Here is a 14,627-nt window from a genome sequence, read left to right on the forward strand (position 1 = left end):
TGGCATGTTTGAGGTGCATGAAGTTGACATGGCATTGTGAAGGAAAGTATGAGCAATGCATCATGACATGTAGTTCTACAACTAGAGATGAGGTGTTAATTAAGTTTGAACACAACAGAAGCATTTGGAGCAGCATCCAGATTGTAAATTTTTCAAGGAGACCGAGTAATTTTGCGTATGACATTTAGCACAACAATCAATTGTTAATCTTTCTATGGCGTCAATTCTATTCAACACGATGACCCTGTGTGGTGCTGTCAAACCCCGTGTATCAAATACGTGCGCGCGACTTGCGGTTGGAGGAGGCCGCGTCAATTGCCCTAGCTGTCGATCGGTAAGTGCTTCCTGTTTTTCTGGTATTGTGGAGAGGAAAGGATTGGCCAAAGGGTCTGAAATTGCAATACTGAAGCAACTAACGCTCGCTAGCAACACTAGCAGTACTACTAGTTAGCAAGACAGCTATGGGAGTTAAATGGGGTAAAACGCAATCAAGTAGCATATCAGTACTACTTTACAACATGTCTGATAGCAAAGGACCGGTATTTTAAGCGAATTGTCAATTTAATTCTCAGATGCGGGGTGGGTCGGTCGCCTTAGAATTTGTATACAATACGAACCAAAATATGACTCGAGAGACCCACTCCCAGATATAACATACAGGCATGCAGTCCACCGATTAATAGACGTGTCGCTCACATGCAAAATATATTGCGAACGACTAGGAGATAGTTTAAAAGTTAGGGAAGTAGCTAACTGGCTGGGACGTTATTATAATAGCATTTTATACATTATAATGCGTTTCAGTATAGCTCGTGAAAACGTAGCCCAACCTGGACTCGGGTAGACTAAACAAAGTAAATACGGGACGCTCCAATTGTTACATTTCGTGTGGTATGTTAATTTGTGGAGGTCCCATAATCCACTTCGCATGTTACGAATTACGATTCGTATGATGCTTTTTTTTATAGTGTATGCGGACACTCCTTCAATTGACTGGATTTTGGCTATTTCAGCCACACCTGTTGCTGACAGATGTATAAAATCGAGCACACAGCCATGCAATCTCCGTATACAAACACTGGCAGAATGTCCTTACTGAAGAACTCGGTGACTTTCAAAATGGTACGGTCATAGGATGCCTCCTTTCCAACAGGTCAGTTCGTTACATTTCTGCCCTGGTAAACTGGAAGTGCTGTTATTGTGAAGTGGAAACTCCATGGTTCAGGCTAGGCCCCGTATTTCCAGTGAAAGGACATTCCAGACGATTCTGTGCTTCCAACTTTGTGGCAAGAGTTTAAGGTCCTTTGCTGTTTCAGCATGACAGTGCACAAAGCGAGGTCCATACTGAAATGTTTTGTCGAGATCGGTGTGGAAGAACTTGACTGGCCTGCACAGAGCCCTGACCTCAACCCCATCGAACACCTTTGGGATGAATTGCAACGCTGACTGCGAGCTAAAACGCCCAACATCAGTGCTCGATCTCACTAATGCTGTTGTGGCTGAATGGAAGCAAGAACCCGCAGAAACTGTTCCAACATCTAATGGAAAGCTTTCCCAAAAGAGTGGAGGCTGTTATAACAGCAAAGGGTGGACAAACTCCATATTAATACCCATGAGATGTTCGACGAGCAGGTGTTTGGTCATGTTATAATTGTTTTTTGTTGTTGTGGCTAACATTGGCTAGGTGGGTAATGTTAAAGGGGTACTTAAGGAGTTTGGCAATAATGCCCTTTATCTACTTTCCCAGAGTCAGATTAATTTGTGGATACCATTTTTATGTTTGCTTGCAGTTTGAAGGAAGTTGCTAACTAGATACTCCAAGACATTTAGTCATATTGGCTCACAGAACTACCCCTAACTTCCTGCATACTGGACACACACACCACCTGTCCATTCAGGTTTATTTAAAAAATCAATAATAGCTGTGACAGAAACAGGAAGTTCCGGTGTAATTTTATAAACGCCGACAGATAATTTGTTCGTTCGACATGGTGGTGGGATCTTTTTTTGTCAGTAAAAATAATTATGCAGGAAATCGCGGTGGAGGCGCCTTCATGTGCAAATATTGATAAAATAACCATCATATTAAAGTGAATTTGGAGTCACGCGATGACGTGTGGTGTAGTCATTCCACTACGACTCTAAAAACCATGCAGTATATTAGGCTTCAGATGAAATAAATTATGAGCTTCACACAGTGGTGAAAGTGCACGGTAATGAGGTTGATGCTGGTTTCCAATAAATATTGAGGGTCTTATTCTGGTAACATGATGATCGATGCTCGACTGTCGTTTGACAAATAAAAATATTCTAGCTCTTATCCATAACAATCTCATTACGTTGACTAGACAACCCGCACAGCCTACTCGCACTATAACTGCAAGCTGTTGGCTAGAGCGCAGGTGCCAAGACCAGAGTAGGCACATTTGCTATTTAACTCAACAGTTTTTGAGACAACTATCTTTAGAGTTAACAATGCAATGGAAACACATTTAACTTTAGATTTGTATTCGATGCATGAAAACTTAAGCTAAAAATTATATTTTGTGTGCACTACTTCATCACGCGCTGATTTTTTTATCCACAAGAAGTCCATTTGGTGGAAACATACCACTGGTGTAAAAATGCGCATATTTTTTAAATGCAGATTTTAGAATATTCACATGAAAATCTGTCATCAATTGTATGGAAACCTTGCAACTGGCACTTAACTCCTGCTTTGTTGGCAGTGTAGATAGCTAATTTACCAAGTTCAACTTCCTATTTTTCCCATTTCAAATATGCATCCGCTGAATTTCTGTCGACTTAGGTCTGATCATTCTTTCTCTGCTGGAGGTTTATTCGGCTATTGTACGACGGTAACATTAGCTAGGGCTGGTGGCAATGGCAAATAATTGTTAGTAAGGCCTACTTTATTGCAGAGCAGTTGCATTTAACCCTTTATCTAACATGTTCATATCCATAATTGGGCAGAAAATACTATTAGACTGTATAGTATTATGTCTTGCATATTGTTTGTGAATTAATGTGCAGCATGTATACTCCTTCATGTGGTTTCTAGTCACAGCCATGATGCACTGATATCTCTTGATTCCCATCATTTGTCCCTTAGGAGAATGGCAGCTAAGGTGAATGGCAGTTCAGCTCTGGTTAAAGAGGACGAGGAGCCCATGGACATAACTGTAACACACACAGAGCTCTACCAGACCCTCATAGACGCAGGCCTTCCACAGAAAGTGGCGGAGAGCCGTAATAAGATATTTCAGACTGGTAAGTGCAAGGGGGGTTGTTCACAGTACTACTTGATGGCGTTTCATGATATTTCAAAGACCTCATAATGTATATTTCTGCAAGCTCGAGAACACTGTATCAACCGAAGGATTTCACCTTGGTCAGTGGTCATATGATTTAGGTCACTTTGAGTAAAGGGGTCAGTATGTGCATAGCTGTGGAAGGGTGACATGCAGAGCCCTCTTCGCTGAGCGACATCATGTTTCAGTGGCTCTCGAGGAATATATGACTCTTATCAAATGTGATCCTATAAGTAGAATTTCTCTCTGTCTGTGTGTATAAAAGTAAATTATTAGGTGGGTTTTTACATTTGTCCTATTTCACACATGTACAAGTGTGTGTTGTATGTGTGAATTAGGCTTTTGTTTTTTGCATATCCCACACCCTGAGACACCTGGCTGTGACCCCACTCTCCACGGGTATCAGCCATTATTAATGGAGACTGGAGCAATTAGGGTGCCTTGCTCAAGGGCACATCGGCAGTTTTTTCACCGTCTCTGAGATTCGAACCAACGACCTATCGGTTACTGGCCCAGCGCTAGGCTACCTGCCACCCAGTGTGTGTGTGTGTGTGTTGTCTGTGCATTCCAGGACTGGTGGCTTACACTGACCTGGACGAGAGAGCCATGGACGCCCTTAGGGAGTTCAATGAGGAGGGAGCCCTGTCAGTGTTACTGCAGTTCAAGGAGAGTGACCTGTCACATGTGCAGGTGAGCGGTCTTGTCCACACTGTCCCTCAAAAGCAGTTATACAAAGAAGCTAAAAAAATAATAATTGTCATTTACACTTAAAATCTATTGGTGCTCTCTCTCAGAACAAAAGTGCGTTTCTCTGTGGCGTGATGAAGACATACAGACAGCGAGAAAAGCAAGGAAGTAAAGTTCAAGAATCCACAAAGGGACCTGATGAGACTAAGATAAAGGTGAACAAATTGTTTCTTATTTTTTCCATTAAGCGCATTACGTTTGTTTTAACAGTGATGGAAATATGTCATGTAGGTCTCTGAATGATTGAATGTATGTGTTGTTGATGCTATCTAGGCTCTTCTGGAAAGAACAGGTTACACTTTGGATGTCACCACAGGACAGAGGAAGTATGGGGGGCCTCCACCTGACGAGGTGTACTCAAGGGCCCAGCCTGGAATCGGTACAGAGGCAAGAAGCACAACCTTTACTGGTTGTGAAAGACATAGCCATCTCATGTATTGGCTCTTAGGGAGATGTCCTCTCAATTATTGTCTGTAAAAAAAATCATTGTAACCTAATGGAAATGAATGCTGGTGAAAGACTGTTAAACATCTAATATGCCTTTTCACAAACAAACCTCTTAGATTTCTAGGGAGCACCATCTTATCCAAGTCAAATACAATCAAAGTTACACAGTATGTCTATAGTTTGACATTTTTATCTTATCAATGCAGGTATTTGTCGGCAAGATCCCCAGGGACCTGTATGAGGATGAGCTGGTCCCTCTGTTTGAGAAAGCTGGGCCCATTTGGGACCTGCGTCTGATGATGGACCCCCTTCTCTCGGGTCAGAACAGAGGATATGCCTTCATCACCTTCTGCAATAAAGATGTTGCCCTAGAGGCTGTCAAGCTTGTAAGATTTCCCCTTTTAATCACCAGACATAAAGACTGGTGACATGACTTGGCAATTAACAGTATTTGCTTTGCTATCCTTGCACCTTGTAGACAGGTGGATCACTTTGTCTCATCATACCAGAGTTATCTGGAAAGTGTAAATGTGCATGACTTACCTGTGTGGTTTGAGAACACTTTTTGTTGATCTTTTTGTTTTAGTGTGATAATTATGAAATCCGGTCAGGTAAATACCTGGGTGTCTGCATCTCTGTCGCAAACAACCGTCTGTTTGTTGGGTCAATTCCAAAGAACAAGACAAGAGAAAGCATATTGGAAGATTTCAGCAAAGTCACAGGTTAGAGAAAGATTAGTACCATTTTTCTATCTTTTTTTGTTCCCCTTAAATCTAAATAATGATTTATATTTGGAATATCGGCTGACAAGTCAAAGGAAATTGCCTTCAGTAAGTAATCACACCTCTTTACTTTTTCCACATTTTTGTTGTCTTACAGCTGAATTTAAAATGGATTAAATTGAGATTTTAGTCACTGGCGTACACACATTACCCCATAATGTCAACATTTTTACACATTAATTAAAAATGAAAAGCTGAAATGGCTTGAGTCAATAAGTATTGAACCCCAGTTTTACAGCAAGCCTAAATAAGTTCAGGAGAAAAATATGTACTTAACAAGTTGCATGGACTCACTCTGTGTGCAATAATAGTGTTTAACATGATTTTTGAATGACTTCCTCATCTCTGTACCCCACACATACAATTCTGTAAGGTCTGTAAGGTCCCTCAGTCAATCAGTGAATTTCATACAAAGATTCAACGACAAAGACCAGGGAGGTTTTCCAATGCCTCGCCAAGTAGAGATCCTTTTAGTAGATGGGTAAAAAATAAAAAAGCAGACATTGAATATCCCTTTGAGCATGGTGAAGTTATTCATTACACTTTGGATGGTGTATCAATACACCCAGTCACTACAAAGATACAGGCGTCCTCCCTAACTCAGTTGCTGGAGAGTAAGGAAACCGCTCAGGGATTTCACCATGAGGCCAATGGTGACTTTAAAACAGTTGCAGAGTTTAATGGCTGTGATAGACAACTGATGGTTCAACAACATTGTAGTTACTCCACAATCCTAACATAATTGGCATAGTGAAAAGGAATCCTGTACAGAATACAAATATTCCAAAACATGCATCCTGTTTGCAACAAGGCACTAAAGTAATACTGAAAAAAGTGGTATGTTTGCAGCAAATGCAACACATTACTGAGTACCACTCTCCACATTTTCAAGCATAGTGGTGGCTGCATCATGTAATGGGTATACTTGTAATCGGTTTCAGGATTAAAAACAAAACAGAATGGAGCTAAGCACAGGCAAAATCCTAGAGGAAAACCAGGTTCAATCTACTTTCCACCAGACACTGGGAGATTAATTCACTTTTCAGCAGGACAATAACCTAAAACATCCAATCTACACTGGACTTGATTACCAAGACAGTGAAGGTTCCTGAGTGGCCGAGTTACAACCAATTTGACAGAGCTTAAATAATTTTTAAAATAATAATGTGCAAATATTGCACAATCCAGGTGTACAAAGCTCTTAGAGACTTACCCGGAAAACTCACAGCTGTAATCGCTGCCAAAGGGGCTTCTATAAAGTATTGACTAAGGGGTGTGAATACTTATGTCAATGAGATATTTCTGTATTTCATTTCCAATACATTTTCATTATGGGGTATTGTGTGTAGATGGATGAGAAAACAATCTACAATCCATTTGGAATTCAGGCTGTAACACAACAAAATGTGGAGTAAGTCAAGTGGTATGAATACTTTACTGTATATGGAGATTTTCAACACGTTATTAAGCTATCTGAGAAGATCAGTGATTCGGTCCTACATATTTTATTCATGCTTTATTACCTGGATACCCCACCTGGACATAAAGACCTGCCATTCTTTCTCTGTGTTTTATATTGTAATACTGCACAATTATAATTAGGTGGGTGCTTACCCTTGATCAATTCGGGTTAAGTGCCTTGCTCAAGGGCACATCGGCATATGCTTTATTTAGCTTGGGGATTCGAACCAGCAACCTTTTGGTTAGTCTCAACGCTCTTAATTAACTGCTAGGCTATCTGCCCCCGTATTGTACCGTTTGGTATAGCCCTGTGTGATCTGATATTCATCCTAAATGATTTCATTAATCATGAAACTTACCGGAGACACACTTGACCACCACCCAGTGACGACATATCCTAGTCAATCATATTTTACGATCAGTGTAATGGAAGCTTTTCTAGGAATTTTTTGACCGTGCACTTCTGTTTGCTTCCACCAGAGGGCCTCATGGAGGTGATACTCTACCACCAGCCAGACGACAAAAATAAAAATCGTGGCTTCTGTTTCTTGGAATACGAGGAACACAAGTCTGCAGCCCAGGCCCGTCGCCGCCTCATGAGTGGCAAGGTGAAGGTGTGGGGGAACCCTGTTACTGTTGAGTGGGCAGACCCAGTAGACGAACCGGATTCAGAGATTATGGCAAAGGTGAGATCTTAAAGACCGGCACCTCTGGGGTCTAGTGTCTGAACACAGCTAAGCGATGATAAATCACAGATACTAGGGTGTAGTATCAGTACAATATCTTTGCAGATATCTTTCATTTAGAAATAAAATGGCCGTCCTATGTCAGAGAACCACTTCTAAAGGCTCTCTTTTGGTCTTGCACCAGGTAAAAGTGCTGTTTGTGAGGAACCTGGCCACACCAGTCACAGAGGAACTCCTGGAGAAAACTTTCTCCCAGTTTGGGAAGTTGGAACGGGTCAAGAAGCTGAAAGATTATGCCTTTGTGCACTTTGAGGACAGAGATGCTGCCGTGAAGGTGAGTACAGGCGTCTTCTACACCTCCTTTGAGTATGTATGCTGTGTGTTTGCCTTGTGCTTATGGAGAATCTCTGGGAAATTCACTTGGGGAAACCCGCCACCGTTTAGGCAATGCAAGAAATGAACGGCAAAGAATTGGAAGGCGAGGAGATAGAGATTGTGCTGGCAAAGCCTCCGGACAAGAAGAGGAAAGAGCGGCAGGCCCAGAGACAGCCAACCAGGACCACAGGGGGAGTAGTGTTCGACCACACCTAGCGACACCCAGTCTGCTTGGAGTGGCTGGTGTGACCGTCTAATGACCAGTTTTTGTGTTCTACAGTGCCTTCAGAAAGTATTCACACTTGTTCCACTTTTTGTTGTGTTACAGCCTGAATTCAATTTTCTCACCCATCTACACACAATACCCCATAATTGCAGAGTGAAAACATGTTTTTACAGAAATACCCCTGAGTCAATACTTTGTAAAAGCACATTTGGCAGAGATTACAGCTGTGAGTCTTTCTTTCTGGGTAAGTCCCTAAAGCCCTGTTCACACTGCAGGCCTTAACTTCTCTAGGGTAGGGGGCAGCATTTGGAATTTTGGATGAAATGCATGCCCAAATTAAACTGCCTGCTTCTCAGGCCCAGAAGATATGAAATGCATATAACTGATAGATTTGGATAGAAAAGTTTCCAAAACTGTTAAAATAGTGTCTGTGAGTATAACAGAACTCATTTGGCAGGCGAAAACCTGAGAAAAATCCATTCAGGAAGTAGTTTTTTGTTGTTGTTGTAGTTTTCTATTCAATGCCATTACAGTATCCATTGACTTAGGACTCAAATTGCAGTTTCTATGCCTTCCACTAGATGTCAACAGTCTTTAGAAATGGTTTCAGGCTTGTATTCTGAATAATGAGGAACTAAGAGCAGTCTGAATGAGTGGACCCTAAAGTGTCACAGAGCTTTTTCATGTGCGAGTCTGAGAGGGTGCGTTTCTTGTTTACCTTTTAAATTGACGACGTTATTGTCCGGTTGAAATATTATCGATTATTTTGGCTAAAAACAACCTGAGGATTGAATATAAACATCGTTTGACATGTTTCTATGAACTTTACGGATACAATTTGGATTTTTTTGTCTTCCTGTTTTGATTACTGAAGAAAACGCGCGAACAAAACAGAGGTTTTTGGATATAAAGAGACTTTATCGAACAAAAGGAACATTTATTGAGTAATTGAATGTCTGCTGAGTGCAACCATATGAAGATCATCAAAGGTAAGGGATTCATTTGATCTCTATTTCTGACTTGTGTAACTGTTCTACTTGGCTGGTTACTGTTTGTAATGATTTGTCAAGTGGGCTATGTTCTCAAATAATCCTAAGGTATGCTTTCGCCGTAAAGCATTTTTTAAATCTGACACCGTGATTGGATTCACAAGAAGTTAATCAATAAACCTATGTAAAATATGTTTTGTTTTCTGAATTTTTATAATGAGTTTCTGTATTTGAATTTGTCGCCCAGCAGTTTCACTGGCTGTTGAAGAGGTGGGACGCTAACGTCTCACGTACCCAAGAGAGGTTAATGCTCAAATCCGTTTTGTTTTTCAAATCCAATTTTGGATTACTGACTGTCCAAACAGCAAATGACCAAATCGGATTTGTGTGTGTTCAGACACCAGTCATTTGCTGACCAGGCTACGCTAGATTTCATAGTAATGACGGGTGTATGTGCAGTGGTGTAGGCTTATTGGTGGTGGTGCTTGTGCTTCCTATCACTCAGAAGTTATGTAGCAAGCTAAGGTGACAACAATGCCTTCCGTGAATGTTTCCCAGTTGCTTTGAATGTTCAAAATCATAGGTTAAGAACACTTTTAAAGCCTCAAAGGATAACATGATCCAACTTGATCCAAGCAAGTCCTTTTTGGCTAGCCACAGCATTCAACTAGATAGCTAGGTAGCTGTTTAGTTTTCTATTGCATGCACTAATCTGTTTGTAAACAATTAACAAGCTAGTTAGCTACCTCATGTTCATATCAAACTGTCAACAGAGTAGCTAGCAAGCAAAAATATATGCCAAATAACAGTCTAAAAGCCACTTGGGGGCAAATAAATCAGATTTGACCGTTGAGACAGAATTCACATGGCCAGGAATCAGATTTGTATCTGACTTCAAACCATTTATGAAACTGTAACTTAGCCACTATGGAACATTCACTGTCAGTGTAGATTTGGCCTTGTGTTTTAGATTATTGTCCTGCTGAAAGGTGAATTAATCTCCCAGTGTCTGTTGGAAAGCAGACTGAACAAAGTTTTCCTCTAGGATTTTGCCTGTCCTTAGCTCCATTCAATTTCTTTTTTATCCTGGAAAAACTCACCAGTCCTTAATGATTACAAGCACACCCGTATGACATAATGCATCCACCACTATGCTTGAAAGTATGGAGATTGGTACTCAGTAATGTATTGTATTAAGTTTGCCCAATCATAATGCTTTGCATTGAGGACAAAAAGTGAATTGACCCATTTTTTGCAGTATTACTTTAGTGCCTTGTTGCAAACAGGATGCATGTTTTGGAATATTTGTATTCTGTACAAGCTTCCTTCTTTCCGCTCTGTCAATTAGGTTAGTATTGTGGAGTAACTACAATGTTGTTGATCCATCCTCAGGTTTTTCCTATCACAGCCATTAAACTCTGCAACTGTTGTAACGTCACCACTGGCCTCATGGTGAAATCCCTGAGCGGTTTCCTTACTATTCAGCAACTGAGTTAGGAAGGACACCTGTATCTTTGTGGTGACTGGGTGTATTGATACACCATCCAAATTGTAATGAATAACTTCACCATGCTCAAAAGGGTATTCAATGTCTGCTTTTGAATTTTTACCCATCTACCAATAGGATCCCTTCTTTGCGAGGCATTGGAAAACCTCCCTGGGATTTGTGGTTGAATCTTTGTATGAAATTCACTGATTGACTGAGGGACCTATCAGATAATTGTATGTGTGGGGTACAGAGATGAGGTAGTCATTAAAAAATCATGTTAAACACTATTATTGCACACAGTGTGAGTCCATTCCATGCAACTTATTATGTGACTTGTGAAGCAACATTTTACTCCTGAACTTATTTAGGCTTACAATAACAAAGGGGTTGAACACTTATTGACTCAAGACATTTCATTATTTATTCATTTTTAATAATTCCACTTTGACATTATGGGGTATTGTGTGTGTGGACCAGTGACAAACATCTCAAATTAATATATTTTAAATTCATGCTGTAACAACAAGATGTGGACAAAGTCAAGGGGTATGAATATTTTCTGATATATTCACACTTGAGTGTGTGAAACATTAGGAACACCACCTCTTTCCATGACATAGACTGACCAGGTAACTCCCTTATTGATGTCACCTGTTAAATCAACAGTGTAGACGAATGGGAGGAGACAAGTTAAAGAAGGATTTTTAAGCCTTGAGACAATTGAGACATGGATTGTGTATGTGTGCCATTCAGAGGGTGAATGGGCAAGGCAAAATATTTAAGAGCCTTTGAACGGGGCATGGTAGTAGGTGGAATGCGCACCGGTTTGAGTATGCCAAGAACTGCAACGCTGCTAGGGTTTTCACGCGCAACACTTTCCCGTGTATATCAAGAATGGTCGACCACCCAAGCCAACTTGACACAACTGTGGGAAGCATTGGAGTCAACATGGGCCAGCATCCCTGTGAAATGCTTTCAACACCTTGTAGAGTCCATGCCCTGACAAATTGAGTCTGTTCTGAGGGAAAAAGGGGGTGCAACTCTATATTAGGAAAGTTTTCCTAATGTTCCTGTCTGCACAAAAAAAACTGTCATGTTGCCTCTCTTGCTTTGTTGTCACAGGTATGATGATTACTACTACTACTACTACTATCCTGCTCCACGCATGCCATCTCCCATGCCAGGCAGGGGGAGAGGCGGGAGAGGTGGATATTCATACCCACCGGACTACTACGGTTATGAGGATTACTACGATGATTACTACAGTGGTGGTTACGACTACCATGACTACAGAGGTGGCTACGACGACCCTTACTACGGTGGTTACGATGACGTCTACGCGCCGAGAGGAAGGGGCAGGGTGAATCGAGGTGCCCCCCCTCCCAGAGGCCGAGGACCACCACCCCCTCATGGCAGAGGTGGCTACGTCCAAAGAGGGGCTCCTATGGGCGTACCGAGGGGGAGCCGTGGGTGCCGGGGAGGCCCGCCCCAGCTGCAGAGGGGTTGCAGTATCAGAGGGGCCCGGGGGAACCGCGGGGGCAACGTGGGCGGGAAGAGGAAGGCTGACGGTTACAACCAACCGGACTCCAAGCGCCGACAGACCAACAACCAGAACTGGGGCTCCCAACCCATTGCCCAGCAACCCCTGCAACAAGGTGGTGACTATTCTGGTAACTATGGTTACAATAATGACAACCAGGAGTTTTACCAAGATTCTTATGGGCAACAATGGAAGTAGATAAAAAAATAACTTTTTATTGCTTGTATGTTAGAGCTGGGCGATATGGACAAAAATCCATATCACGATAAATTGACCGAATTATCACGATAACTAAATTGAACGATATGTTTAACTTTAAAGGTCCAATGTAGCCGTTTTATCTCTGTCAAATCATTTCTGGGTAACAATTAAGTACTATACTGTGATTTTTTTCAATTAAAATGGTCAAAAAGAAACAAAAATAGCTTCTTAACAAAGCAATTTTCAAGCAAGAATTTTGCTAGGACTGTATGGGAGTGGCTGTTATTGGCAGAGAGATTTAAAACGTTTTATTGGGGTATTAACCAATTTACAGGCAGGCCAAAACATTTTACTTTTCAAACAGCTCTTACACTAAAATGGCATTATCATAATTTTCCCTGTATTATTCCAACTTCATAGTATGGAAATATATGTGAAACACAGCCAAATCGCGTTTTTAGACTGCACTGGGCCTTTAATGTGCACCACATATGTTTTGATATTACCCTTACAACTGCTTCTACTACTTTGAATGTTATACCTATCAATTTTCCCATATTAGCAGACTTATTTAATTTTAAACTATATAGGTTATACATCGTAATCAACTATAGCAGCAAAATGTCCACGATAAGTGGACGGTGTCGATAATTTTCAGTTTATCGTCCCAGCTCTACTGTTGTAACGGTCCTGACCTGTTTTATGTTGTTTTTGTATGTGTTTAGGTCAGGGCATGTGTTTTGGGTGGGCAGTCTATGTTATCTGTTTCTATGTTGGTTTTGGTTGCCTGGTATGGCTCTTAATTAGAGGCAGGTGTTTTGCGTTCTCCTCTAATTAAGAGTCATATTTAGGTAGGGTGTTCTCACTGTTTGTGTGTGGGTGATTGTCTCCTGTGTCTGTGTCGATGTTACACCATACGGGATTGTTTCGGTTTGTTCGTGCGTTTTTGTAGTAAGTACTAGTTCGTTCGTTCTGCGTGTGTTATGTCAGTTCGTCGTACTAAGTCTGTCTACTTTCGTTTTGTTATTTTGTTAGTTTATTCAAGTATAGTTTGTTTCGTTTTGTCTTGTAAATAAAATTCATCATGTATTCACAACCCGCTGCGCCTTGGCTCGATCACTACTCCACCTCTTCTTATGAAGAGAGAGAGGAACGCCGTTACAACTGTGTGTATATATCAGCCTTCACATTCTAAGGAAATATTAACAAAAAATGCATGCTTAAATTGGCTTAACATGACCCTTTTTGAAATATAGATTGGTTTCACTACAGTACCAATATGGAGCAAAAGAGTACATAAGCTTGCTTAATTTGTTCTAATCCTTTTATGCTTTTCTTGTGGCTACGTGACATTTTGGGGTTAAAAAGCAAGACTATTATTTTTAAAAGTAAATTATAATTTAGATAGTTTTTAAGCTGGCATTTATAGGAAAAAGTGGACAATCATTAAAAAAATAATAATAATATTTGAGAAAGCATTTGCAATCATGAGAACCATTCAGTGACTGGCCACCAACCCCTTCCCAGACCCCCCTCCTTATTTTACATTTTCCTCGCAGATTTCTGATATGTATACATAGGACATTGCTTGTACAGAGCTTTAAAGTGAGAGCTGTTGCAGAGGTGGGTAAAAAAGGAAAATTGCACTTTTTCATGTACCGTAACGGTTGTGTTAAAGTTGTATGTTTAGCATTTGTAGAAGTAGATAAACTATGTTTTTCTAAATGTGTTACTACAACTTCAACTGTTTTCTCTCAAATTTCCCCTTTTAGATAATGGGTCTGGCAAAACCTTAATCGCCAAGACAATTTGTTCTTTGTTGCGTTTGTATATATAAAAATGTTACCTTTCAATAAAACTCAACCATACTACAATGAATTATCAGCTATTTCAAATTCAGTCGTGGAATATTTTGATCAGACCAATTTTTATCTCCATGTTTGGCCTTGAATGTGAGATAAAAAATTTTTTTAAAGAAGAAAGACACAGAACAACTACATCTATTGAGATCAAGTAGTTATCTCACTGAGGTTGTACTATTCTGTTTTGGGCATCTTTACACCAAAAAGTTGAGTGACCAACGCATTTACACCAAACACCTGGCAGTTGATGCTAATGTGCTCCTTCCTGGTCCCTCTATTACCTGGCAATATAAATAGCACAGCATCTTTTTCTTACATTTTTTTATCGTTTTGATTTCTTATTTAGCTACTCTCCCATTTTATTACAACTTAAATTTTTTTGTGTGTTTTGTTTGTTTAAGTTTCTCCTTTTATTCCGAATTACCCCAGGTGAAGACGCGAGAACGGCCACGGTTGAGTGAGTGTGGAACACCTCTATTCTCTGCTGTGTTCTTCCCCAAAGAAGGGTGAG

At 40.6% G+C, this 14,627-nt stretch overlaps 2 protein-coding genes across 6 annotated transcripts in view; both read left to right on the top strand.

Moving 5' to 3' along the window:
* The first annotated feature begins 39 nt into the window (after positions 1–39).
* LOC129812632 (heterogeneous nuclear ribonucleoprotein R-like) lies at positions 40–14,132 on the top strand. Of its 5 annotated transcripts, XM_055864364.1 has the most exons (11): positions 354–1,632; positions 3,113–3,270; positions 3,883–4,001; positions 4,106–4,213; positions 4,332–4,445; positions 4,712–4,891; positions 5,092–5,227; positions 7,229–7,434; positions 7,619–7,768; positions 7,879–8,009; positions 11,636–14,132. In XM_055864364.1, the coding sequence occupies exons 1-11, from the start codon at positions 1,430–1,432 to the stop codon at positions 12,249–12,251; spliced, it is 2,121 nt and encodes a 706-aa protein (XP_055720339.1). In that variant the 5' UTR covers positions 354–1,429; the 3' UTR covers positions 12,252–14,132. The 5 variants fall into 5 exon arrangements, with proteins under 5 accessions (XP_055720338.1, XP_055720339.1, XP_055720336.1 ...); XM_055864363.1 differs by lacking the exons at positions 354–1,632; positions 11,636–14,132 and adding an exon at positions 40–334 and having other exon boundaries at positions 7,879–11,627; XM_055864361.1 differs by lacking the exon at positions 11,636–14,132 and having other exon boundaries at positions 3,129–3,270; positions 7,879–11,627.
* Positions 12,095–14,627, top strand: part of LOC129812485 (cell surface glycoprotein 1-like) — a 30,563-nt gene continuing 28,030 nt past the window's right edge. Inside the window, exons 1-2 of the mRNA XM_055864104.1 lie at positions 12,095–12,183; positions 14,546–14,622. The gene's annotated coding sequence lies outside the window, so the exon portion shown is untranslated. The remainder of the gene's footprint in view (positions 12,184–14,545; positions 14,623–14,627) is intronic.

Source organism: Salvelinus fontinalis, chromosome 16 (genome assembly GCF_029448725.1).
Source record: "Salvelinus fontinalis isolate EN_2023a chromosome 16, ASM2944872v1, whole genome shotgun sequence".
Classification (NCBI taxonomy): domain Eukaryota; kingdom Metazoa; phylum Chordata; class Actinopteri; order Salmoniformes; family Salmonidae; genus Salvelinus; species Salvelinus fontinalis.

Bases quoted from the DNA above. Each gene is read 5' to 3' on its own strand.
- LOC129812632 (XM_055864364.1), top strand. From the start codon at position 1,430: ATGAATTGCAACGCTGACTGCGAGCTAAAACGCCCAACATCAGTGCTC. The intron at 7,435-7,618 runs GTGAGATCTTAA...GTCTTGCACCAG, and splicing joins ATTCAGAGATTATGGCAAAG to GTAAAAGTGCTGTTTGTGAG. The intron at 7,769-7,878 runs GTGAGTACAGGC...GCCACCGTTTAG, and splicing joins ACAGAGATGCTGCCGTGAAG to GCAATGCAAGAAATGAACGG.